The sequence below is a fragment of the Solea senegalensis genome, linkage group LG3 (genome assembly GCF_019176455.1).
Source record: "Solea senegalensis isolate Sse05_10M linkage group LG3, IFAPA_SoseM_1, whole genome shotgun sequence".
Classification (NCBI taxonomy): Eukaryota; Metazoa; Chordata; class Actinopteri; order Pleuronectiformes; family Soleidae; genus Solea; species Solea senegalensis.
In genome coordinates, this window is record NC_058023.1 from 17,176,591 (window position 1) to 17,204,030 (window position 27,440).

Below are 27,440 nucleotides of genomic sequence, written 5' to 3' on the forward strand. Positions count from 1 at the left end.
CTGATTCGACTCAGGAGCGAAAATTTTGCAGCGGTCGGGCGGCTCAAAGCTACAGACCTTATTGTAATATTTTACTTTACATACACACATTCTTCCTGCCGTTTTCACGCCCGCGGTCGATCGAGCGCCACCGTTTCTGACGAGTATCGGCGTCTTTCTCCAATGCGGAGGTGACATCTGGCTGCTCCACACCTGACTTCATTCAATGTGTTACACCAATTAGCATTGTTTTGGTTCGAAAACCGTATCACATTAAATACGCCCGACTTTGAGTCAGACGCAGCTGGACACACTCGTATAAACCTGCAGGTTAACGGTAAGTATACACATGCAACACAACAAGCATCTTTAAAAAGGACAACTGAGAGCAAGCGGTTTATTTAGCTGCTGCTAACTAACGCTTTGCTAGCTCACGACATGGCTAATGAGCTAATATGTTAGCGCCGAAAAGAAAAATAACAACGGCTGCTTATTTTAGGCTGTCTATAATACTTGTGTTGTGGTTTTGCATTTGTAAGGTTACTTGCTGAATACGTATTTCAGTCTGTGTGCATTTTATTTTGTTTAAGTGGTGGAAGAGTGACGTTGGTGTGGCTAATGCTAATCGCATATAAGCTAGCCCCGGTTAGGACTATTTCCTGCATCGGCAATAACTGTCTTCTTTGTGGAGTTGCTGTTCTCCACGATTCTCTCATGCAAATGTTCCACGTCATAGTTAACTGTTCAAAATGATTAAATTTACCCGGCTGGTTAGTTAGGCGGTACTTGCATTATTGGGCTTTGCAACCTTGAAATCACTAAGTGAAGCTAGCAAGCTAAATTGCACTGTGACCACCAGATGCACATGGTAACAAGAGTACCGGCGTTGAGTCGATTGTTAGTCGACGGTGCAGCCAGTGTTTTTGTGAATTGAAGTCATACTTATGAATACAGCTTCAGGTATGCTTCATGGTAAAGTAGTTGTGCCACTTGCTGGACTCTAATTGAGTAGGGGTGATAATAATTCGATACTATTATGACTCAAAGAGCTGAAATTAGATTATAGAATATAATCCATGTATCGGAGTCTTAAGTTGTACTTTTAACTTTATATTCTATCATGTGTTCTTATAGATATAGATAACTGGATGTGCTTTTTGTTTCACCTCTCATTCAAGAGGCTTTTGTTAGTACAAATGGAATAACATTGTATAGCCTTTCCACTGAGTGGAATGGTTCGGTATGGAACGGTACATATTTTTTGCATTTCTATTAGGAATAGTACCAAAAAAAAACCTTGTCCACAACATTACATTTTTTTCCATACCTTCTCTTGGGTAAAAGAAAAATTTATCTCTCTTGCGCAGTCTTTTCTCATACCAATCTTGACACCTAGTTGAGACAAACGGCCACAAGCCGAGCAGGGAAAAAAAGATGTGTTGGATGTCCTCCATTGTTGTCTATTGTGTTGTTGTCTGCAGTGTCACATTTGTTGTCGTCGCACTGATATACTGTAACTTCATGCTGTGTATGACGCTGACAAGGCCTTCGGGCACCGCCCACACCCCACTTACCAAGTAAAGGTTTTCAGTTGAAACAAAAATCTGCCATTGTCCGGAAGATAGTCTACAAATAGAGGACATTCAAAACAACCACCAACATGCACAGGGCCCTCATTTATAAAACTGTATGCCTGAAAAGTTGGTGTACCTATGAAATACAGAGAGTGCTTACGTAAATAAATATTGGGATTTATAAAACCATGCACACGCGTCCCAAGTCAGTTTCTCTTTATAAATCACAATCAAGTCGTAATGCGGTGCAGCTTTTGCAGGCTCCAGATAACGCTCATACTTGACCATAAATACTTATAAACCATAAAAACACCAGATTAATATTCATTGATCAGGAGTGTCCAGAAAATCTTGGCAAACACAGAGAAGATACAGAAGTTAAAATCGAGGCACAAAAAAGTTTTTATACAGTGTTGTCATCACTAATGTCAGAAAAGACAGTATGTGGCTGTAAATGCAGAAGGGCAATGTTGTTTCTCCACATCAGCGCACACTAAGTGCTGCTCCTCCTGTGCACAGTGGGTTTGGGGAAAAATATTCCGTAGGCTATCCTCCATTTATGAGTTATCCACTGTTGCCATAAGGTTATGGTTCGAGGGTTGGACGTTGTTAGACAGAGGGTTGTTTGTCGAATTTGATTTGTATGTACAGTAATCGTCATATGTAGAAGCCAGTTTCTGTGCGCGCTGATGCTGGATCCAGTCTGGCACAGAGAAACTATTTTGTGTCATTCCACATGGTGATTACGTTCTTTTTTTCCTCCTCCCCCTTTCACTGAATCTGAGCAGCTTCAGTTGTGGGAATTAAACTGATCGTAAATGAGTCGTGCGATATACCGGTAGTAAGAGTTATACCGGTATATTTTTGAAAGGAGTATGTAGTTGAGACAATATTGCCATACCGGTATATTATTGTTGCCTTGTGAACGCTATTTAATAAGGCCGACTGTTTCTCTGTGATTCTACAAGCCTAGTTCAGCTGCTCAATGACGCCCCTTACATGTATGTACTACGTAGTGTTCTCCCACCCACGCTACGCATCACAACAGACATTTGAACAAAAATGTGGTGGACACGATACAGGTGGAGAGTGACCAGTTGGTGGCTAAGAAAAAGAATAATGGCGCTGTTATTTTCTTAAAGATCCCATAGCCTGGAAGTGCCAATTAACGCTGCATTTTTTTGTGTATCACAATCGTCATTACCTCGTTTATGAAGCCCTAAAAGTCCATAACAATCAGTTCAGCCACTGCTGAGAGTGCAGGGTTTAATTGTTTTCCTGAGGCGTACGAAGCAGAACGGCACTTCTGTTGACTAGTTACGTAACTGGCAAATTTCACCACTCCTCTAAACAGCAGTGCCTCCTAGTCCCGGCACTAAAGTCCGGGCACATCCGGTGACATACTTTCAACCGTAGAAGAACTACTCTCGTTGTAGCTGCTGAGTTCCGTGCAACCGATACGCCCAGCAGCTACAACAACAGTAGTTCTTCTATGGTTGAAAGTAGCAATATAAAGCAGGACACAGCACCAAACTTCACCTAAAGGAAGGAGCAGTGCCAACAATACGTATATAACTGTCTTTGTGTGCTTGTATTGTCGTTTAGCATTTGCGATAGCCGGCTACAGGCTAAGCTACACGCTACGCTCGTGTTTAATTTGCATGTGTGTTTATCATCGTGGTAACCACAACGTTATCCAAGCTACAGGCGTCCTGCAGCAGTCTTTCACTTGTCACAGTGTCTTCTGACTCTGGGTCAGACTCCAGATCAAATGCGAAAGGGATTACGGCATTACTCAATGTTTTGATAATTGCTAGCGGTGCATCCGCCTTTCCAGAGGGGGAGCTGCGGATCTGAGAGCTGACATGCCAATTATGTCACTTCCATTTTATTCCTAACTGCCCAGCACCCTTTCATCACTCACATCAGCAATGGCACTCTCTCCACTGTCCCTACATGCTGACCCTGCCTTTGGTTCACTCTCTGTCTCACTGGGATGGGTTGAGCATTGATAACTAAAATAAATTAGCTTTGTGGACACCTCACTTGAACCCAGTGGTCTTATCAGTTGAATTTTAAAAATTACTATTGACCAAGCACTATTTCTGAGCAGAAAATTCTGAAGATTTTTAAAATACTTAACTCCCAATAAACTTTTTGGATGTAGTTATTTTATTATTGCGTATTATAAAAGAAATAGCAGCATATGGAGCTCAGTACACTATACTGGGCATAGATGATACTAGTAAAATCCTTTCTCATTGTTTTTGAATGTGTTAATTCTAATTTAAATAGGCGACGAGCTGGCGCAGGTCGTGGGTTGTCCGTGGATAATGCGAGACAGTGGCGGTAGCCTTGCCCAGAACTGCTGGCAGGGAGACCTGGGTCTGACAGCTGTGGGACAGGACGACACAGGGGGAGGTGTGCATTTGTCTCTTTTTTTCCCTGTAACATTTTCAGACTTTATAGTTTTGTACACTGCTCTCATGGGCACACACACTGTATTTACAGTGTGATGTCACTCTCCTTTTGAGAATCACTGTGTGCAGCTTTATATCGCCATATACTCTATCTTATATATGGGGATTTAGGCTAAAAATATCCAGGTATGAAAATATGGCCCAGCCTGCAGAAATATTTATTTGATTTATATCACGATATATATCAATATGGAATGATGCCAAAAAAGTAAATTGTTATAGTTTGTGTTAATTCATTCAGTGGACAGGAGCATGACTCCTTTGGCTTTAAGCTATTTTATGGTATTTGTTATTCTAAACTCTACTCCATGAGAGCTAGTAAAAGTAATGCAGGGTTCACATTGTGTTGAGTTAACAGGAGCAGCTAACAAGACATTCACAGACAGTGGTACATTTCATAATTTCTGCAGGATTTACTGTGTGGACCAGCTTCAAGATGCATTTGTTTTTTTAAATCTTCAATATATTATATATATGAATAGGCACAGTAACTGATTGACTTTTAATGATCAAGCAAATAATCAGATATTCATGTCCATCTCTAATGTGAAGTGTTCCCTTAATGTGCTCTGCCTCTATAGTAAGTCATGTTGACTCATGCTTGTGTTCAGGTGGGATTGCCGGAGACCACCTCATAGTTCCAGTGTCGGGTCATAGTGTACCCAGACCCATGCACCTAAGACTGGGGCAGAAAGAGAAAGTGTGGACAAGTGAGTATGTCGACGAGGAGGATGAAGATGCAATGGATGGGATTGTGGCAATAGGTGATGAAGAAGAAAACAATGTGGATGGGGAGGATAAAGCTGGATTCGAGGGGAAGGATTGGGATTACAATGAGGAGGAGGTGGAGGAGGATGACGATGAAGACGGAGACGATGAAGAGGAGGACGAGTTGGAAGAGGAAGGAGACCAAGCGGAGGCGGGATGGGAACACCCTGTCTTTCCCTTCCACTCCTCCCAGCACTCTAACTCTCAAACTCAGCATTGTGCACCACAGCAGGAGGCGGAGGACGGTGGTGTAGTCACTGCAGAGGATTCTCTCTCTCAGGCTGAGGAAGGAGAACTGTTGAGGTCTCACCTTAGCAGGTACAGGGCTCAGAGGAGGTTCAGGCGCTGGCAGCGTCTGCGATCCCATGGAGGTCTTCGATTTCGACTCACTCAGCACTGGAGGAGCTGGCGCCAGCATGCCCAGAGGGTGGGCTTCTCGGGACACCGGTGGGGTCGGAGAGTACGAAGATATGATTTATACGGCAAGCAGAGGAAAATAAAAAGATATCAACGATCACCATACACAGATGGCGGGGATGACAGCAGCCATGAGAGGTTCACAGAGTCTGACAGAGGTAATGACTCTCTGTTTCTTTGGATAAGCAAAATATTCAGAAACTCTTAGCTGTTGATGGTCATTAAAAGACATCTCTGAGTGCAGCAGGGTGGCTCATTTATGTGTTTTGCACAATACAGATTGCAAATAAGATTTTGTTAAGCATGAAAATGTGGGAAATTGTATAACTTTGTGGAGTTCTGCTCCTGATTAGAAGTGTTGTGCAGTCCTGGAAAGGTTTCTCCCAAGATTTTCTGTCAGCACTTTAGACAGACTGAGAGATGTCCTGGGGAAAACACTCCGTGAGGATGCCTCACATAAAATTACTGTACCTCTTCAGTATTCCACGTTCATTGCACATCGCAATGCAGATCATTGAGAGTTGTATAATATAGAATATATATGTTCTATATATTGAATAGATATCTGTGTAAATACCTCTGTAAATCGAATATTGAGCTATTTAAGGTATAATGTTTTGTGAGTGTGTGTGTGTGACAAATATCAGTATCTGCTGCTTAGAGAATATATAATGTCTCCACTGACAGATAAGCAGTTTAATGGCTGCTCTCCAAACAAAGTAGAGGACAGAGGGAGACGGGAAGTGGAGGTGAAACCAGTGGAACTGGCCCTTACTGAAGAACACATGAGCTGTGTGACTGGTATGGATCCCTTCATTCACTACACTTATGGATCACTTGCATTCACTGTCAATCAAATACATCTGCTGATTCACACTGGTCACAACCATGACCGTCTACTGTCAAACACCAGAGTTGTATGTCGTCAAAAGGCATGAACTAACTACAACAGTCAGGTCAGGTTAGTCAGTCGGTAATGTTATTTCACTTCCATTGTTTGGTTTTTAATGTAATGTAGTGGAGCCATTAGTCAAGGGACATTTTGTAATGAGCCTCCTTCCTCACACAGATTCAGTAAGGGTGTCAAGATTCTCCAAATCCTCTGCCATGCCACTGCCTGTTTAAGACCATTCTAGACCATTGGTTTTATTACATTACATGTCATTTAGCAGGCATCTTTATCCAGAGCAACTTACAAGGGAATTGAGTACAACCTGCCAGGGGTGGAGTTGAACTTGTGACCATGATGTCTCTGTTCCACTGAACTACCCCACCCCCATATCATGATAATTCATATAATTGTGAAGTGGGCAGGCTGGGGTGTAGGTTTTGATCATGTCCTGGATGTAGGCTGGAACGGATTCGTTTGTAGCATGGAACGCAAGCACTAGAGTCTTGAAGTGGATGCGAGCAGCTACAGGAAGCCAGTGAAGGGAGCGGAGGAGCGGTGTAGTGTGGGAGTATTTTGGTAGGTTGAAGACCAGTCGAGCTGCTGCATTCTTCTGCAGACACAAAATGACCATGAGAGACAGCCCACATTGTTCAGTAAAAATTTAATTTAATTTAGTTTTATTTAATTTAAAGAGTCACTAATCTGAGGCTAACTCCTCCCAATGCATGATTTTGAAAAACGACAAGTATTCGGCAGCGTGAGGGAGAGGAGGAGGGATGGGTTCAGTGCAGGGGGTGTGGTCTGGTAGTAAAATCTGACAGAGTTGCAGCTGTGAGGGAGAACCTGAAACGTAACCATGAGTCGTTTTGGCCATCCCCAGAATATTACCCAGCTAAGTTTTTAGAGTAAGACCCATAAGTACAACTCGACTACACACACGTGTTAGTGAGGATAGGGCCCACCTGTGAGGTTAGAGTTAGGGCCAAAAAGAGACCGGCCCAGGCAGCAAGTTACAGACGATAACATAAAGAAATTAGCTTGGTATCTTGTATTAAAGTCTAATTTGAACCCGTGTTGATCACACCACTAAGCTATTGCTGTTATTTATGCTATTGCCCAGGGCTGGGCAATAATACAAAAACGTTATGTATCGCAATAGACACTTCGACATCAATAGAAAAAACGTTCCATAAAGTCACTCAACTTCGTTGGGAACAAGACCAAAGTGCTAGAAAAATAGACGAAGCAGGTTTGGTTGCATGAACAAACTCAGTCCCACCCTCGTAACCAAGTTGCTACCATGCTTGCAGCATGTAGAGTGGTCAGAGCCTCTGGAGTGACATTCAGTCATTGAACAGTCATGTTTGGTTGCGGTGTCCTCTTCCCCATGTCTCACTCACAACAACAGTATGTGAACATTGAGTGAGGAGAGGCGAGAATGAGCGCTGAAATTGTGGAGAATGTTAGTTAAAAAAAAAGAAAAAAGGACACATTACCTTGCCAGTCTGGCAGTTTTTTGGTTACTAATTACCAATGTTGCCTACAAATGACGCCAAACGAAAGTACCCACCAAGAGCTTATTACTTATTATCAACAAACTTATTGAACCATTTTTGTAGCTCACATCCGCTGGATTACACATGCTTTACGGCAGAACAATCAACATAATCTGCCGCTACATGTGGAGATACACAGACCCCCCTGTGTATTGTGCTCTGCAACAGTGCCACATGATTATGATGATAATAAAATATGATAATAATAATAAAATATGATTTAAAAAATCTAAACGTTATAAAGACATAACTGAGGCAGTGACTTATCACAGAGCCAAGGACATGCTTCCAGTCAGCATAGTTGAGAAGTTTTGAAAATCTCATGAACGTGCTTGCCATTACTATTTTCCTGTGTGATCCGACTGAAGTGATTAAAATAAGAGGAAAGTTTATGAGTTTAGAATAAAAGTGTTACAGTTTTTTAGTAGGTCATGAAAAATGTTCAATATTTATCAACTAATTTCATGTTTTTAAAACAGTTGACCCTAACTGTAACACTAAACTTACCTATGGGTCATAATTCCTGCATACGACCCATAGTTCCGTTCTGTTGGAGGACAGTCTCGAAAGTGACACCTCTGGCATTTATTAAAGGGAGAATAGTGTGGGAGAGCCTCATGCTGATTAGACTCCCTCACTGGAGCACTCACTCATGCTCATGATTGGAAAAAAATAATGTTGTATGTCATGGAAATTTAAACAATACCATGATATACATTTTTTTTTACCACCCACCAATACTAGATACCCATATACACTGGTTTATTCCTACGAAATTTGGTTTAGGGGAGAAAAAGAAAAACAGCCAAACAAAGTCACAGCATTGCCAATATTGGTTGACGGTTTTATGCTTTTTGCCTTTCTTCATTAGATACTCAAATTACACGTGAAGAAAGGAGCTATACATAAACATTTTTAAAGGAAAATGGCATGGCCACCACAGACTACCTTTCTGCACTATTGAGAGGATAATAATAATAATAATGGCTCTCCATCTCCAGGTATTCTTGAGGAGTCTCTAAAACAGTATGGCAGTTTGATCCCTATTCATGTGGACGACATCGTGGAGAAGCTTCAGGACATCTTCAGCGAGAGTTTCTCACAGCCACACAGGTCAGACACATGAGTTGTATGCATAAAATACTGCTCAGTTCTGGAAAGAATGTACAGTATAGTTTCTGATCCCTCTCCAGAGGATTAATTTATCTAACAAGGGAATTTTTTATTTGTTCTTCATTAATAGGAAAGCAATGGTGCAGCACCTAATACAATCCTTCCAGCGGTCATCAGGTTCAGCCTTGGCTAAAACATTCAGAGTCAACTATAAACGCCATGTTCTCTCCATGGATGACCTGGGAACTCTGTATGGACAGAACTGGCTCAACGATCAGGTATTCCTGACTCATAACACAATAACCTTTATTCCTCTAAGACAGTTTTACAGATCTGTGCAAGAAAAGCATGTGACTTAAAGGGGACATATAATGCAAAATCAACTTTTTAACCATTTCAATACTTATATTTGGGACTCTGGAGGCCCTACCAGTCGCCAAAGTGTGGAAAAAGAATACTCAGTCATGTTTTCGTGGTCCCCCTTCGTGTAAGTATAGGCGATAAAACGCTCGATGTTGAATTCCCTGTGCTTATGACGGCAGCATGTGCATTTCACTGCGAATGTTACCGCCCCACCAGTACGTTTACTTCGCGAGCTCCACCTTAGCTCCACCTTGTCCCTGCGAGAGTGCAGGCGAGGGAGGAAGAGCGGTATTATGTCAACGCGGAGGGACAAGTGTGCAGTTGGTGGCTGCACAGTGGAGCACAGTGTTTTACAGAGGATTTTATATATGAAGCTAATGTGCCGGATAAAGTCAGCAAACGTGTGTTCGTGTGTTCGCACCACTTCACATCAGACTGCGGCCAGCTAAGAAAAGATCACACAGAGCTCATAACTGACCATTCTGACACGTCCTAATTAAACATATTTGTTCAGTACGTCCTCCATGACCGGAGCACAGACTCAGTCTGATACAATCACATAAAACAGCTGTTTATTCAGCTCGCCGCTGACGATCAGCGGTGGCGATCAGCGGTGCTGCACTCTCTGTGCAGCGGTGGCGAGGTCTCCGGAGCACAGTCACTGGTCTGATACAGTAACATACAGCAGCAGTTTATGCAGCCTGCCGCTGGCGATCAGCGGTAGCGAGGTCTCCGGAGCACAGTGGCGATCAGCGGTGGTGAGGTCTCCGGTCTGATGAAGCAATATGCAGTTCGCTGGCGATTAGCTGTGCTGTTCCTAAGTGTTTTTAACTAATTTACAGTTGGACAGTGTTCGATCCTTATGTAGGACGTCTCTACCTGTGACGGCACTCTCGCTGTTTTCTGCGCACGCTGACATGTTGACATTGTCAGAGAGCTAGTGGAGGGAGGGGAAGAGGAATAGAGCTGTAAAGCGCTGTAAAGAGGACAAATCAGAAACCCCCTGGAAGAAGTGGGTGTGTGTTTGCCTGTGTCTCATTTGCATATAAAGGGACCATGCACGAAAACCGAGCGTTCTGATAGGGGCGGGTTTAGCAGGGTTATTGAACTGCTATGATTCTTCATCCTTATGGTATTTTGACCAAAGCATGTCACTGACATGTTCATTAGGACACCAGGGAACTATTTTAATGGGGGAAATAGGGTATAATATGTCCCCTTTAATGGTTCCATTTGTAGTCGGAACTGCTTCACCGTGAATCAGTTGTACATATAACTGTTTATTTATTTAACATGTTGATACGTTGTTTGTTTGTACAAAGTAGCAAATGTACTGGGTTGCTATTGACAGATATTGCTAACAGTGGCTATCCCAAGAAGGAGTCCTGCACCAGGTCGGTTACCTGTGGGCACCCAACGTGTGACCCACGAAAATACTGCCTAATAGGTGAAAAAAATATAATACATTTGCTAAACACAGATGGGCAGTGGGTGGTAACAAATATATATTTTTTTCATAATATGCATTTTAAGATCGCATAATGCAAGATATATCACTCTTTTCAAGCCAAAATTACTTTTATTTTGAAAGTCAGATGCCCCCCGCGTCAATGAAGGGAAAACAGACAGCTTGTGCACTGTGGAATACTGGAGTGGTACAGTAATTGTGTAAGAGGCATGTTTCCATCATGGTACAGTTTGGTTTGGGATAGTATGGTACTGTAAGAGACATACAGGCTGAAGATGAGCAGCACTGTGTGTTAGAGAGTGTGTGTGTGTGTTGCAGAGGGCGTGGTTCACCTGGGAGTGGGCGTGTGCACGGTGCGGAAGTGTGTGTGCGCGTAAAGGTGGGCACGAGAGAGAGAGAGAGAGAATTTTTATCACCCTTTTTTCCTGTTTAATCCGGCAGTCTCATTTTTATGTTTATCCATCCTTGCTGCGCTGTTTTGTTACAATAAATGCACCTAAGCATATTTGGATCTCAGCGTATCTTTATCATAATCTACTATAGCGCGTTACAAATCTACGTACCTGAGGACCCAAACCTCATAGACTCTCAGCGGCTAAAAGGTTTGTGTTTGGAAGCCGCAACAGGTACGATTTGGAACCGTAAAGCCAGGCTTGCATTTAGACTGAGAACAGTACCTTTACTTGGCAGGTGGGTAGTGCGCTGTGCTCAATGGCTGGCTCAGCGGGATATTTAGCATGGCATTGTACTGGTGTGCCGGCAACATACAATGATGAACATCAAATGTGACACAATGGAGGACATCAACATGGCAGCGTGCTGAATGTAAATCAGTTAAAAAAAGACTTGGGACAGCACACGAGCGGCAAGCTGCATAAACTGCCATCAAAAGAATAAAAAATAAAAAAAACACACTAAATAAATCTGCATCTTTAAAATGAACTGCACCTATCGGAATCACATTATCCAATGAAAAGTAGTACAGCTCTGTGTGTATAGTGAATAAACACATCTAAGTCCCATTGCTGTGTGGGCGTGATATGCACATCAGTGCTTGTATAGCCGGTTCAGTGTCACATCACCGGGTGTGTGCGCGCGCGCGTGCGTCTGTGAGTGAGAGAGACGGTGTCACTAAGTTTAATCTTGTAAATAAATCTTTCGGCCTGAATTCAATTTTCCCTCTATTGACGTAAATGATGTGAGGAGAGAGAGGGACGGGCGGCGGCTCCTTCCCGACCCAGGACCTTCTCTCTCCCTCTGACCCACCGGAATAGAACAGCACCCTCTCGGTCTTCCGAGTCCATCAAAATAGGCTATATAGCATGAATTAGAAAACAAAGAAATTCTTTGTAAAATCAGATGTTCAGAAGCAGTGAGCATGCCACCCCTATATAGTCAGAATTATATAATCTTTATATGATGGAATTTATATAATTTGGGCACCCACAGGCAAAATATAAATCGGCGCCTATGGCCATCGGTGGCATGTTAGTACTGCTACGACCAGAGGGGAACAGTGACGTGATTTCACCGTCAACTGAGGCATGTCTGGTTGTAGCAGGTTATTGAAGTGATGTATTTGATACATTCTGAATTGCTTCTGGTGAAGATAGCAGACTGTTCAATAAAGCGGCAGCTTGGCTGAGGCACTCTCCCAGCCGTCAGGTAGCCATCATGACGCGCTACCTGTTCACAGTTCCTGCTTTTTGTCACATGACCGGAAGGCCTTCCGCTCTCACACATACTTTTTTTGTACCTTGCATTCACACAAAAACGCTACACACACGCACAAAGTGTATGTGAGAGCCAAAACTAGTGAATGTGAGAGCTAAAAAAGTGAATGTAAGAGGTAAAAGAGTGTATGTGTCAGGTAAAAAAGGAATTATGGCCTGTACGGCCCCTCATACTTGTGACCGACATCATCTTTAAATAATTATTTATGTATTTTGTGTTTTTTATTGTCGGCTGTGGTTAATTGAAGTTTGTACTGAAAATGTGCCAGTAAAAATAAGTCACTGTTAGACCTCAATGAAATTATTTCATTAGAAATGATATTGTACTCCTGTTTGATGCTGTTAACCTATGCTGGACAGGTAATGTGTTCATAACATACAATAAACATCTCCGAGTTGTTTTGGACATGTTTGTTTGAGCACAAGTGTAGTGTGTTAGTAGTAGTTAATTTAGTAATTGATCAATAATGTAATAATAATTTTTTAAAAATCACCCTCGACATGGGTCAAATGTCTCCCGCCTTTTCAGCTCAAGTCATGAGAAAGTTGCTGGTAAACTGGGTCACAGTAGTAGTTTCTCCTTCTTGCGTGTAATGATATCTATGTCACACAGACCCGATAGGACCTCTGTATGACCGGGGCCTTTCTTGTTGATATTGGATACAGTTGACTCCTTGATTAGAAATGTTTTTTATATAATATATTTTTGAAGATGTCCAATTACATTGATCATCACTGTCCTGCTTTCATGTTCTTTTCAGATAATGAACATGTATGGTGACCTGGTTATGGATTCTGTGCCAGAGAAGGTAAGTAAATAACAAAATGCTCAGATTTTGCACATGACTTTCAGATTAAGTATCATGTGAAATATGTAGTATAATATTTGGTGTACAATGGAGCCTTATAGAGTCTTGAAAGAATAACCCCGGTTATAGATTCATGTTCTTTCATCTTAGGCTTCAAACATCTTGTTCAATTGAGAATGTATTTATTACAAACTGGTGTTGGGTTTCTCAGATGTGGACATTTAAGATGGATATTTTTTTTATTCTTTCAAATCAGCATAAATCAGATTAAAGTTATTAGCAGCTTTTTTTAGGTCAGCTAACATTGCAAGAATTATGTAACATTTAACCTCCTGGGCTCCAGACTGTAACCAAATGGTTTCATTTTGCTTCCAAAATATGAGGTGGTGCAAGTAAATTTTTCATCTACTCCCTCTTGTGCAACTGTATTTGCCGGTTCTTTTGATATAAACTGTTACTAGTATTTTGAGTAATTGGAATATAGAAAAATCCTCAAGGCATAAATGCTTTGCATTGAGGTGCCATTTGACATCCGTTTAAACACTACACTGACAAGCAAAGAGGGAAGGCAGCGCCTATTGCAAAAATGGAGCAGGATAAAACGAGCATTGGTTGTTCATTTTAAGAGACGCATCTTATTTTGACACTGAATTCATGTAAAATCTGAGGTAGAACGGAAACTCCAATTAACGTTGCGTATCAGCGTCATTTCCTCATTAAGTAATAGCCACTGCTGCGAACACAGGGTTTTATTGTTTTCCTGAGCTCTCCCAAGTGGATTTCAAAGATGCCTGCTAGTTGCGTAACTAGCAGATCAGACTACTCCTCTGAACAGCAGCAGCAGCTCCTCCTGATCCGGAGCTGTTAAGCAAAGTCAACTGCTCGTTCTGTTGCTGCTGTAAAAACCAACAGCGGACACTTCATAAGCTGCTCTAAACTCAATCTGAAGGAAGGAGCAGTGTCAACTATCCATGATGGATTTCTTGATGACAGAGATAAGTATTTCAAACATTAATTAATTATATATGTTTGTGTGTGTGCATGTTTGTTCTCCTGTGTAGCATGAGCTAATGCTGGCTAACAGCTAACTGCTACAGGACTAAAAGGGAAGTGTGTGTCTCTGCTCCCAGTTAGCACAATGTTGTCTGGCTAACAGCTTGAGTTGAAGCAAAGTGTGTGTGTGTGTGTACATGGTTACAGGCTAAAAGCTCATTGTGGGGGAAGTATGTTCAATAGCTGACAGTAACATTGGAGCAGACAGCAGAGAAATCATGAATAGTGTCTCTAGTATATTAATTTCTAATTTCATTTTCCACTCAAAATGATGTCATTACCAGACGTCAGCTTCCACAGCTTGGTCCTGTGTTTTGCTCTTAGAGTGGAATTTTATACAGGTGACACACCTTATAATCAAGATTCTAGACTCATTATCACATTCATTGTATAAATACAGCAGCATTTATATTAAATATTGATCACACATTTTACTGTGCTGAACAATAACATAAGTATACATACAAAATACAAGAAGAGCCAAGAAATATATTGCGAGGGGAAAAAAAGTACATGTGTATATACTTTGTGTGTGTGTGTACACAAATACACAATAGTTGAATGCACATGCACAGTAATCAACTCTGTAACAGTATTTGACAAAGTAACTTATGTGGCATTATAACCTTTAGAACCAAAAGAAGTCCTGGCTCATTGATCTGTATCATGTTTACAGAGGTTGGAGCTTGTGACCATGAATCAAAAGCTGCAGCCCAACCTGTTTCATGTCAAATAAAAGTAATTGTTATAACATAAAATAATTAACTTTGTTTGCAAATAAATATTTCTCAGCATTTGTACAATGTATTTTTAAAATCTTGGTCAAAAATAATAAAGTGACTGAATTCATTTGTGACTTAATATTTGTTTTAAATGTAATATTCTATAGACTACGTGGCTGATCTGATGAGGCTGGTGTTTGACGTCATGAAGGAGCCAGAATCTTTTGCTGAAGAGTTGCAGAAGAGATCCATCCCAGAGAGCCTCTCATCCCAGGACAAAGTGGTTGCCTGCCGTGGGCCCTCCGTCAGAGAGTGGATGAAAGTCCAAATATTAGGCAGATGGATCAAGAAACTCCTGGCATATCCGGAAAACAACACAGGATGTGATGACGACTTATATACTTCTACCCAAATACTCCCACCACCAGCAGACAAAGCTGTGATAAGCTAGATGTGATAACACCTAAGAAGAGAATCAGACAATATTGTAAAACAGTTAGATGTGTTTGTTGCTGTGTATGTTTTTGTAAATATTTTAAAATGAAGATATTCTGTGGGAAAATGTTTGCTTTCATTAATTCTTTGGTCCATATGATAGCATTTTAATAGGCCTCTAATGTTTGTACTTCATTAGATGTGATTAAGAAAAATGGTGAGTAAAACTCTAGTTACAGCCAGGAGTTGACAAAATAGAGCTATATTTAAGTAGAATGATTTACTAATTCAAGACAACCACTTAAAGACTTCAAGATACTGCCCATTTTGTATGAAATGATCAATCTTTCCAACAGCCCTGTTAAAATTTAGGAATTAATTTTTTCGTTAGGAGTGGGCAAAATGTTAGATACCTTTCCAGTACTTCTGTGCAGAAGTACTGGTTAATTTTTAATCATCATTAATGTTTAATTATCATAAAAGTACTTAGTGTTGTCATTATTTTCTTGGACAATAATATATAAAATCCCTGAGTAATGTGACTGTTATTAGCATACAGTGTATCAGTGAATGGAAGAAAACAACATTATTCCTGTAACTACACATATAAAATAATAGCCACGGTCAATAAAATTAACCATTAAATTGTTAATTTTAACCTGTAATTACATCATTATACTTTTCAGCTTACTGTATTAACTATCGTTGGTTTTGCCATTCATTTACAAATCTATGGTTTATAGCATTTCGCTATTCATGGACGCACCAAGCAAGTCGAGAATGTGGACGGTTTGTTCACATTGCTGAGAGGCATTATGGGAGTAACACTACTGCGCATGCTTTATGGGCCGCACAACCTGGAAAATGCGCTGGGTGAGCAACTTCATAGAATGAACAGAGCCAAAAGTGTGGTGCTCGATCCAGTTCTTATAATACATCAATGAAAGAGCCTCGCTCTTGGGGGGGGGGAACGACATTTCGGGAATGCCTCCGGTTTTGCCAATCACAAGAGATTCGGTACGCAGACCAATGATGAGACAGAAACCGCTCGGCTAAAGAGGCACAGTGTGATGAGAAGTAATCTTTCTTCTTTCTGCAGAAACTAGGAGGTTTTTGACCATAAAAACAAGTTAATGTTTGCAAGTAGACCTCCATAACTCACATTTTTTGAGAGACGGGACCATTCTACCACTTCTACGACTTTTAAGTAAATATCAGTAATACAGTTATTTGAGGAAATCTCAATATTTGCATTGCAAGTCTATTTATGGTGTGTTTCTAACATTTTCAGTTGGGGTTCACTGTGCTTCTAGTAAAAAATGTTAGTCTGAAACCCTGACTTCTGTTAAGTGTATTTAAATAAGGTACAGAAACAGTGTGCCACCCCTCCAAGCCTAGAAGCAACTAAGACATTGGGTCAAAAGAAACAAACAAGCTTCCAGTCGGAAAAGGCTATCTAACAGCGACATAATCCGCTTAATCTGATATAGTGTTAAACTGATATATATTTTATAACATTAACCTGATAAAATGTAACTGAAAACTGAAACTGCAGCACACATTGAATATAAGTTTGATTGCTAGCCAGTCTTAGCGACAAGGATATGGAAATTTGACAGCCATGCTCATGACCTTGTTTATATTGCCCCTTAATGTTGCCATTACATGAATATAAACTGTTCCTGTTAAAAGTTTGGACACATTAGATGCTACTCCCACAGTTCACTACCTGATAAATCTGATTGAGGAAAATACAATGTGGATATTCTGAAGAATCTAAAGTAGTATAAAGTATTACGGTTTAACACGTTTTCTTTATTCCATAATTGTAAAAGAAATCATCTCATGAAAATACCAGAGATGGGCAATTTACGAGGTTTCTCAAATGCATCTTGAAGCTGCTCCTCTAAGCTCAACACACTGTAGATTCTGCAGAAGTGATGACATTTACTAAGATCTTTGGATGCATCTCGTTAGCTGCTCCAAAGCAAAACACAGAGTGAACCCTTCATTATTTTTACTAGCTCTCATGTGCTTGAGCTTAGAATATTTAAATAATACTCATTTAAATAGCATTCTTTGCTAGAAATGCCCATCCCTAATTGTCACATGTTACTTAAATATCGCACTGCTCACTCACAAGGTCTTGTCTCATTATAGTCTCACATCATGTCTCATGACTAAATCTTTTGTCTGTCTCCCTCAGGTTCACTTTTTCAACAGCTTCTTTTACGATAAGCTACGGACTAAAGGTTATGAAGGAGTCAAACGGTGGACAAAAAATGTAAGTATGTGTTTGTGTTAGTGCATGCTATTATTATTATTATTATTATATATGTACAGTTGTGCTCATAAGTTTACATACCCTGGGAGAATTTATGATTTCTTGGCCATTCTTCAGAGAATATGAATGATAACACAAAAACCTTTCTTCCACTCATGGTTAATGGTTGGGTGAAGCTATTTATTGCCAAACAACTGTGTTTACTCTTTTTAAATCAAAATGACCCTGATCAAAAGTTTACATACCCCAGTTGTTAATACCGTGTATTGCCCCCTTTAACATCAATGATAGCTTGAAGTGTTTTGTGGTAGTTGTGGATAAGGTTCTTTATTTTCTCAGATGGCAAAGCTGCCCATCCTTCTTGGCAAAAAGCCTCCAGTTCCTGTAAGTTCTTGGGCTGTCTTGCATGAACTGCACGTTTGAGATCTCAATGATATTGAGGTCAGGAGATTGAGATGGCCACTCCAGAACCTTCACATTGTTCTGCTGTAGCCAATGACAGGTCAACTTGGCCTTGTGTTTTGGATCATTGTCATGTTGGAATGTCCAAAAACGTCCTATGCGCAGCTTCCAGGCTGATGAGTGCAAATTTTCCTTCAGTATTTTCTGATAACATGCTGCATTCATCTTGCCATCAATTTTGGACAAGTTTCCTGTGCCTTTGTAGCTCACACATCCCTATAACATCCGTGATCCACCTCCGTGTTTGACAGTAGGAATGGTGTTCCTTTCATCATAGGCCTTGTTGACTCCTCTCCAAATGTAATGTTTATGGTTGTGGCCAAAAAGTTAAATTTTGGTCTCATCACTCCAAATTACTTTGTTCCATAAGTTTTGAGGCTTGTCTCTCTGTCTTTCTTCTGGCGACTCGACCATGCAGCCCATTTTTCTTCAAGTGCCTCCTTATTGTGCATCTTGAAACAGCCACACCACAATTTTTCAGAGAGTCCTGTATTTCAGCTGAAGTTATTTGTGGATTTTTCTTTGCATCTCGAACAATTTTCCCGGCAGTTGTGGCTGAAATCTTTGCTGGTCTACCGGTTTGGTTTCAACAGAATCCCTCATTTTCCACTTCTTAATCAGCGTTTGAACACTGCTGATTGGCATTCTCAATTCCTTGGATATCTTTCTATACCCCTTTTCTGTTTTATGCCGTTCAATTACCTTTTCTCGCAGATCCTTTGACAATTCCTTTGCTTTCCCCATGACTAAGAATCCAGAAACATGGATGAAAGATGCAATGGTCTGTCAGAAGCCCAGAAACTCACTGACCTTTTATACACACACACTAATTACAACCAAACAGGTCACAGGAAAGGATGGGAACCTTGATTAACCATTCAAACCTGTTTGTGTCAACTTTTGTGCATGTTATCAGGTCAAAGTCACTGGGGTATGTAAACTTTTGATCAGGGTCATTTGGGTACTTTCTTTTGTCATTTTGATTTAAAAAGAGTAAACACAGTTGTTTGCCAATAAATAGCTTCACCCAACCATTAACCATGAGCGGAAGAAAGGTTTTTGTGTTATCATTCATATTCTCTGAAGAATGGCCAAGAAATCATAAATTCTCCCAGGGTATGTAAACTTATGAGCACAACTGTAGATGTTAGGTATGAGCACCAATACTACATCATTAGTCTGATTACAAAAAGCCAATCAGTAAATGTGACAATACTTAATCTTATTAAAAAGATACAAAATGGAAAAATGTTTTATCAATGATTCCACGAATAAAAATAAAAAACATTTCTACTCCAATGACTATCTTATTTGAGGTGCATCTATTTCGGTGTGCTTGCAGATTTGATGAAATGTAAGAGATTTCTTGAAGCTGCTCTTCTCAGCTCAACACGCTGTAGATCCTGCGTGGGTCTTTAAATGCGTCACTTCGAAAATTTGAATATTCCATGAATAGTCCTGTCGAATATTCAAATCGTGGGTTTTTTTTGTTTCTTGAATGCTTGAAAGTTGCTGGACCATAGATGGGATTTAAAAATCCCAACCCAGCAGAGGTCCTGAGACCCCTTGTCCTGAAAGTTTTCAAAAGATGGGTCCCAGAGAGGGAAAATTTCAAAACGCCACCCTTGCTTTTTTGTGTATACAACCAATATGTTGATTTGAGAAAACAATGTCCCACTTCTCTCTTGCACTAGCATTCGTTGGCGTCTCTTTTTGTATTTGTATTTTCTTTGATCTATTTTCTCTGATAACTTTTATTTTCTTTCCTTACTCACTCTGACTTGGCTCATTCTATACATTGTAATGTATACTTATTCAAATAAAGATTTACTTAAAAAAGAAAGTTTGTACACAGCACACATGCATAATGTGCATGCTCAACATCTCCATCTCTGATTTTCCATGGTGATAAAACATTAACTTGTTCTCATGTGTACAGCCCCTTATTCTTGTTTACAATAGTTTACATAAGTCTGAATGAAATGACAAAAGGCATTTTGGGTGCACCTAAATAAAAAAATGTTAGCAGCACCAGTGCCACCAATGCGAAAAGTTATCTGGAGCCCTGTTCAGACCATATTTATATGTTGCTAGATTCATTTTATATTTTTTGTTGATTTGTGGTCAAAGTAAAAGTTGTTTTTATGAATGCAATCATGTCTCCTTGTATCAGGTCGACATCTTCCAGAAGGATCTGTTGTTTATCCCCATCCATCTAGAGGTCCACTGGTCACTGGTCAGCGTTGACATTCCTCGTCGAGCCATCACTTATTTTGACTCTCAGCGGACCCTCAACAGACGCTGCCCAAAGGTAGGACTGACAGTCATGGCAAACCGTGAAACTAGTAGATTTATACGAGTGTATATAGATGAAATGTCAGCAAAGCAAACTGTCTGTACCAGGAGTGAGATTTACCTTAAAAGTTGTTATTGAATGGGTTTGTGAGAGTCATAGTTAATGTTCAGACAAAAAAAAAATCAAAAGATGTTTATTGTTTTAGGAAATTGGTTTCAATTGTTAGCGGGTTGGGCTAACGCATGAGCCATTTTGAAATGGCAAGAGTGGTTTCTTAAAAAACGTGTGTGATAAACATGGTTTATTAAGGTGGATCTGATTCTGACCATAAGGTTTTTTCTGTGTTAAATTGTTCCGAAGAATAATAAAAATAATTCCTACATTTTCTTACGTTGTTATATGCAGTATTTGAAGCTGGTAACAATTTAAATATTTTTTTATGTGAATTTGCAACCAAATGCAACCGATACGATACGAACATTCCACTTTTGGAAAAGTCATAGTTTGCATTAAAATAAAGACATACATTATTTTTTAAAGACTTTGAAAGTTCAATTAGGATCTGTGTATAATCATGAAATGAATTTCACATATATTTGTACAATTTCACTGCAATTTGTTAAAAGACCAGCACTGTCGCCTAAATATGTAGAATTTCGGCTGTCCTCAGCAAAAGGTTACAGTGTCAAACTGCAAAAATAAGTAGGGATGCACCGATATGACTATTTCCGCCAATACCAATATCCGGTATTAATATTGCTGCTATGGCCGATATCGATACATGTTTTTAAAAAAAAGTCTCTGAGATGATAAAAGTTTGTACAGAATGAAAATCATGTAAGCTGAATTTTTGAATGTCTTCCTTTATTTTCAAAACATGTTTTACCTCCAAATAACAAGGTCACATAAGACACAAGTAACCAACTACAAGTAAAGGTTTTTAGAAACATTTACCACTTGTAGCAAGTGTGTAACTAAATTAAAGTACAGTTTAACTCCCTCAACTCACTAAACTCCTGTGAGAAAGTTTGGATCATAAATTACAAACATGAACATAAATAAAAATAATACCCTGCCAAAGTTACTGTAACCGAGATAAGGGCTTCTATACGGGGTACGTAAATAAAGTCAACAACTCTTCCTCCCGGCAACAACAACCACTTCCCTTAACAATAAAACTACACAACAGATATGAGAAACAATACCTGACAAGCTCTACTAAGAGCTGCCATAATAAAAGAAAAGATGTTAAAATACTTAATCAAACTTGCCAGTATTCATGGAAACCAGATATATATTTATTGCAAACGATGCCGCATGGCCTCCCCTTCCCGACACACATACACAAACAGCAATTAGACGGGTATAAACATCGGTTGTTAAAATCGGCACAGTTTTACTCATTGGCCGATGCCGATATGTTAAAAAATGACGAACATCGGCCGATAACAATATTAATGCCGATATATCGTGCATCCCTAAAAATAAGTGCTTAAAAATGTATAAATATCCATATCAAAGGAATTTAATGGTTTCATAAAATAACATCTATTTCATAAAGACAACTTTACATTTAAATTGTCTGTAAAAAAATCCAATCAAAGTTGTCATCACCAATTTTTAAATAATTCTGAAAAATCATTGTTAGCTATAAACCTAAGGATCTGCTTTCATCATGATCTTGCATGCAGCATACATTAACTTGTATTTATTGCTTTTATTTATACTATGCGTGCAAGGACCTATATTACGTGGGCATATCTTAATATCTGCGTGCATGCAGTAATATTATTCGTTCGTCAGCGTGTTTTACTGCTCTCATGACTTTTGACATAAATGTGACACCATAGAAAAAAAAGGAAAAAATAAATATTCAGGCCCTTCATTCAGTAGAAGCCCCTGTGGTAGCAGTTACAGCTGAGTGATTTTCTACAGACTTTGTACACCATTCACTTTATCACACTGCATACACTTAGGTCACTGTGTTGGTTTGCTTTATTCATATTTGTCTTCACATTGAATCTTTTGTCGTTCACAGCACATTTTTAAGTATCTGCAAGCAGAGGCCATCAAAAAAGACCAACAAGACTTTTTGACGGGATGGAAAGGCTTTTTTAAAATGGTGAGATAGATTGTGTTTTTTTCTATCCTGACTTGACCAAGTGACGAAGCTCTTTCAAGAAAGAAAATGTAATGTTATAATATTTCTGCTTGCTGTCATTGTAAACCACATCCCTATTGGCCTCACTATTGTTTCATCAACTGTGCCATTGTACATTGCAGAATGTGGGTCGTCAGAACAATGACAGCGACTGTGGAGCTTTTGTGCTACAGGTGAGTGTCAGCTTTTAAACCATATTCAACACATCTACTGTAGGGCTTAGCACAATATTGGGTTTTAACTGTTAAGAAATAAAAGAAGCTGTAAAAAAGCAATAAGTGTATCTCTTATTACTTATAATGTAAGGTGAGATGTGAAGATATATCTGTAATACCTAAAAATAGGGCTGGGTAATGTAATGGTAATATATAAATATATATATATGTATATGTGTGTATATGTATATATTTATATATGTATATATATTTATATATATACATGGATGTGTGTGTGTGTGTGTGTGTGTGTATACATATATATACAGTGCCTTGTGAAAGTATCCGGCCCCCTTGAACTTTTCAACCTTTTGCCACATTTGAGGCTTCAAACATAAAGTTATAAAATTGAAATTTTTTGTCAAGAATCAACGAGTGGGACACAATCGTGAAGTGGAACGAAATTAATTGGATGATTTATACCTTTTTAACAAATAAAAAACTGAAAAGTGGGGCATGCAATATTATTCGTCCCCTTTACTTTCAAGTTCAGTGAGGATCTCTGAATGATCCAATGTTGTCCTAAATGACTGATGATGATAAATAGAATCCACCTGTGTGTAATCAGGTCTCTGTATAAATACACCTGCTCTGTGATAGTCTCAGGATTCTGTTTAAAGCACAGAGAGCATCATGAAGACCAAGGAACACACCAGGCAGGTCCGAGATACTGTTGTGGAGAAGTTTAAAGCTGGATTTGGATACAAAAAGATTTCCCAAGCTTTAAACATTGCAAGGAGCACTGTGCAAGCAATCATATTGAAATGGAAGGAGTATCAGACCACTGCAAATCTGCAAATCCATGACCCGGCCGTCCCTCCAAACTTTCATCTCGAACAAGGAGAAGACTGATCAGAGATTCAGCCAAGAGGCCCATGGTCACTCTGGCCTTAATGGAAGAGTGGCAAGAAGAAAGCCATTTCTCAAAGAAATCCATAAAAAGTCTTGTTTAATGTTTGCCACAAGCCACCTGGGAGACACACCAAACATGTGGAAGAAGGTGCTCTGGTTAGATGAAACCAAAATTGAACTTTTTGGCCACAATGCTAAACGATATGTTTGACGTAAAAGCAACACAAGCATCACCCTGAACACACCATCCCCACTGTCAAACATGGTGGCGGCAGCGTCATGGTTTGGGCAGGGAAGATGGTTAAAATTGATGGGAAGATGGATGGAGCCAAAAACAGGACCATTCTGGAAGAAAACCTGTTGGAGTCTGCAAAAGACCTGAGACTGGGACGGAAATTTATCTTCCAACAGGACAATGATCCTAAACATAAAGCCAAATCTACAATGGAATGGTTCACAAATAAACGTATCCAGGTGTTAGAATGGCCCAGTCAAAGTCCAGACCTGAATCCAATCGAGAATCTGTGGAAAGAGCTGAAGACTGCTGTTCACAAACGCTCTCCATCCAACCTCACTGAGCTCGAGCTGTTTTGCAAGGAAGAATGGGCAAGAATTCCAGTCTCTCGATGTGCAAAACTGATAGAGACGCATCCCAAGCGACTTGCAGCTGTAATTGCAGCAAAAGGTGGCGCTACAAAGTATAAACGCAAGGGGGCCGAATAATATTGCATGCCCCACTTTTCAGTTTTTTATTTGTTAAAAAAGTATAAATTATCCAATAAATTTGGTTCCACTTACGATTGAGTCCCACTTGTTGTTGATTCTTGACAAAAAATTTAAATTTTACATCTTTATGTTTGAAGCCTCAAATTTGGCAAAAGGTTGAAAAGTTCAAGGGGGCCGGATACTTTCACAAGGCACTGTATATGTGTATATATATTAATATATATATATACATACATATATGTGTGTGTGTGTGTGTATATATATATATATATATATATGTATATATATATATATATATATATATATATATATATATATATATATATATATATATATATATATGTGTGTGTGTGTGTGTATATGTGTGTGTGTGTGTGTGTGTGTATATGTGTGTGTGTGTGTGTATGTGTGTGTATATATGTGTGTGTGTGTGTGTGTATATATATATATATGTGTGTGTGTGTATATATATATATATATATATATATATATATATATATATATATATATATACATATATGTGTGTGTATATATGTATATGTGTATATGTGTGTACACAGGGCGGCTCTACCTAATTTTGTGCCCTAGGCGAGATTGCTCTCCGGTGCCCCCCCCCCAACACTCACACACACACACACGAATTACACCAGCCAAATGAACAATCACACATGTTTAATTTGAACAACAACAGCAAACAACTTTCAAGTACCTCTGATCCCTGCTCTGACCCTGAGGTCACCCGTCATGTGATTCAGCAGCACCATATTTTAGGAACATTATTGTTTATTCATTTATTAATATTTATTATTTTCAAGAGAGAACACACAAATGAGGGCGACTGGGAATAGAAAATCATTTTTATTTTCATTGTTTTAAATTTTTTTTTTTTTTTGTCTTGTGGCGCCCCTCCAGCAGATGGCGCTCTAGGCGACCGCCTATATCGCCTATGACAAGAGCCGGCCCTGTGTGTACATTCAAAATCAAAATTTCTATGCCTGACCCAGGGCTTTACCATTCCAAACCATACCGTACCGTTCCAAACCGAACCATGTCATGATGGAAACAGCCTTACATGTTCAGCTCACTGACAAATGGTTGTAAACAGTTCCCCTGTTATAACCTGAGCATCTTCAGAGCTGGTGGCTCAATAATGTAGAAACACACCCACTGGCTGTTGTCGTGTGCATTTAGAATGCACTTTTACACAAAAGTGTTGTGAATGTGTTGTTCATGTGGACCTAAAATTAATTTTCTCTCATGTCTCCCTCACAACCCCACAGTACTGCAAGTGTCTGGCACTAGGGCAGCCATTCAGCTTCGGCCAGCAGGACATGCCCCGGCTGAGGAGACAAATGTACAAAGAACTCTGTCACTGCAAACTCATCCTGTGACCTAGCACCCCAACACGTTCCACACCTTCAACCTGCTCCCACCCCTGACCCACACAAGATGGGAGGGACAATGATCTCTAATGAGAAGAGGGCAAGGGGAGCAAATTACTGAGTGGAAACAAACTTTTCAAAAACTTTTTTTTTTCTCTGCCAATATCCAGAGAAATAACTCCTACTGTAGGCGAAGTCATTGTCATACTTTTTTTTCCTTCTCTGTTCCTCTCTCCTTCACTCTTTGAAAACTCTGATTTACTGCCCACCATGGTTATTCCTATGTGGTTGACAGAGGCCAAGACTAGCTTCCATTTTGGAAATGTGCTAATCATCCATCCTTTTTTAGGTCTGTGATTTTCAAGTGGCAGCATAGAAAAATATAATTGAGGCTACTTAAGTATTTACAACAGTCCAACATGACTATGACTTAAACGTAAGATGTCTGAGTACTGAGAGCAGAGGTTGTATTAGCAGACAGCAGTGATTTGGACCAGCCTGTCAGCTTGTTGTGACATTTCCACACCTCTCATCCATCCAGTTGTGTTCCATTGCTAATGTCCAGTGTCAGTCAGATAATGTTTGCCAGTAGTGCAGCGTCATATTTCTGATTCCATTCATTTCCCAGCAAGCTGACGAGATGGATTTAAACCAGTAACGATGAGCTACTCTGATATTTTTTTTCTGAGGGAAATTGCAATTTAACAACAGAACGAACAACCATGGAACACCAGAAACTTCCTCCGCCTTCCTCCATCACTCCTCTCCCAGTCACACAAATGGAACATCCTTGTGAGAGAGACTGGATCTGCGTCTGTCGATCACACCTCCCCCCTCAAAACAAGCCACAGTGACACTGGCCTGAAAATGGGAGGGGGTCTTTACACAACATTTATCTTTTTTTCAATGTTTTATCTTTGTCAGTAAACGTATTGATATGCTTATTGCTTTAAAGAAATGGTGTTAAAAGGAGGACTACTAATTTGTGTTGCTTTCAGTGTAGGTACAAGACGAGGTCCTCTGGCTAGTGTCTTTGAAAGTTTGTGAGCCATTTTGTTGTGGACTATAACAGCGACACAATTGATGAAGCATGTCCACAGTCGAGTGACAGTACCCTCCTCTTCTTTTTACAACGGACAACAAATTTGTTGATAGCTGTGTTTTTATTTTTTTTGTTTTGTCTTTTTCAAACCGGAGTTAAAGCAACAGAGTTGACAGTTTTATATATCTTCTACAATGCGTTATGGTCGCTAAAAATAAAAACACATGGCAAACAAGTCTGTGCATTTCATTGATGCAGGTGATTTAGCCTGTGCTGCCTATGCTCTCATGTTATGTATGTTTCCACATAGGGCTGGTCAATATATGGATATTAAATCTATTGTGACAGACGAGACAAAGTCTTAGATTTTGGATATCGTTATATTGCGATAAGGTATCTGTGGTGACTTTAATCATGTTTATCATTGTAGTGGCTGTTTGTGGCAGTCAAACTAAACTTAATCAAAAGACCACTATTGCACTGTGAGTATTAATTACATGCAGGTGAAAGAATCAAATGATGTCCACTGCATGTTATTGTTGTATTTGTGTAGGTTTATTGTCCAAAAGCAAGCAAACAAACAAGAACAAAGGAAATGTTCTGGTAAAAGAAACAGGCTCACCCAGGTGCATTGTGGTCCCTTACCAGTCATCTGACA

The 27,440-nt window shown here is 39.7% G+C and overlaps 1 protein-coding gene across 1 annotated transcript; it reads left to right on the top strand.

Annotated features, from left to right (window-relative positions):
* senp3b (SUMO specific peptidase 3b) lies at nt 1-27,017 on the top strand. The gene is made up of 12 exons (XM_044022502.1): nt 1-316; nt 3,849-3,974; nt 4,645-5,376; nt 5,906-6,019; nt 8,668-8,779; nt 8,910-9,057; nt 13,105-13,152; nt 17,569-17,646; nt 20,282-20,419; nt 22,443-22,526; nt 22,688-22,738; nt 25,639-27,017. Exons 2-12 carry the CDS (start codon nt 3,887-3,889, stop codon nt 25,747-25,749), a joined length of 1,704 nt encoding a protein of 567 aa, XP_043878437.1. The 5' UTR covers nt 1-316; nt 3,849-3,886; the 3' UTR covers nt 25,750-27,017.
* The last annotated feature ends 423 nt before the right edge of the window (nt 27,018-27,440 follow it).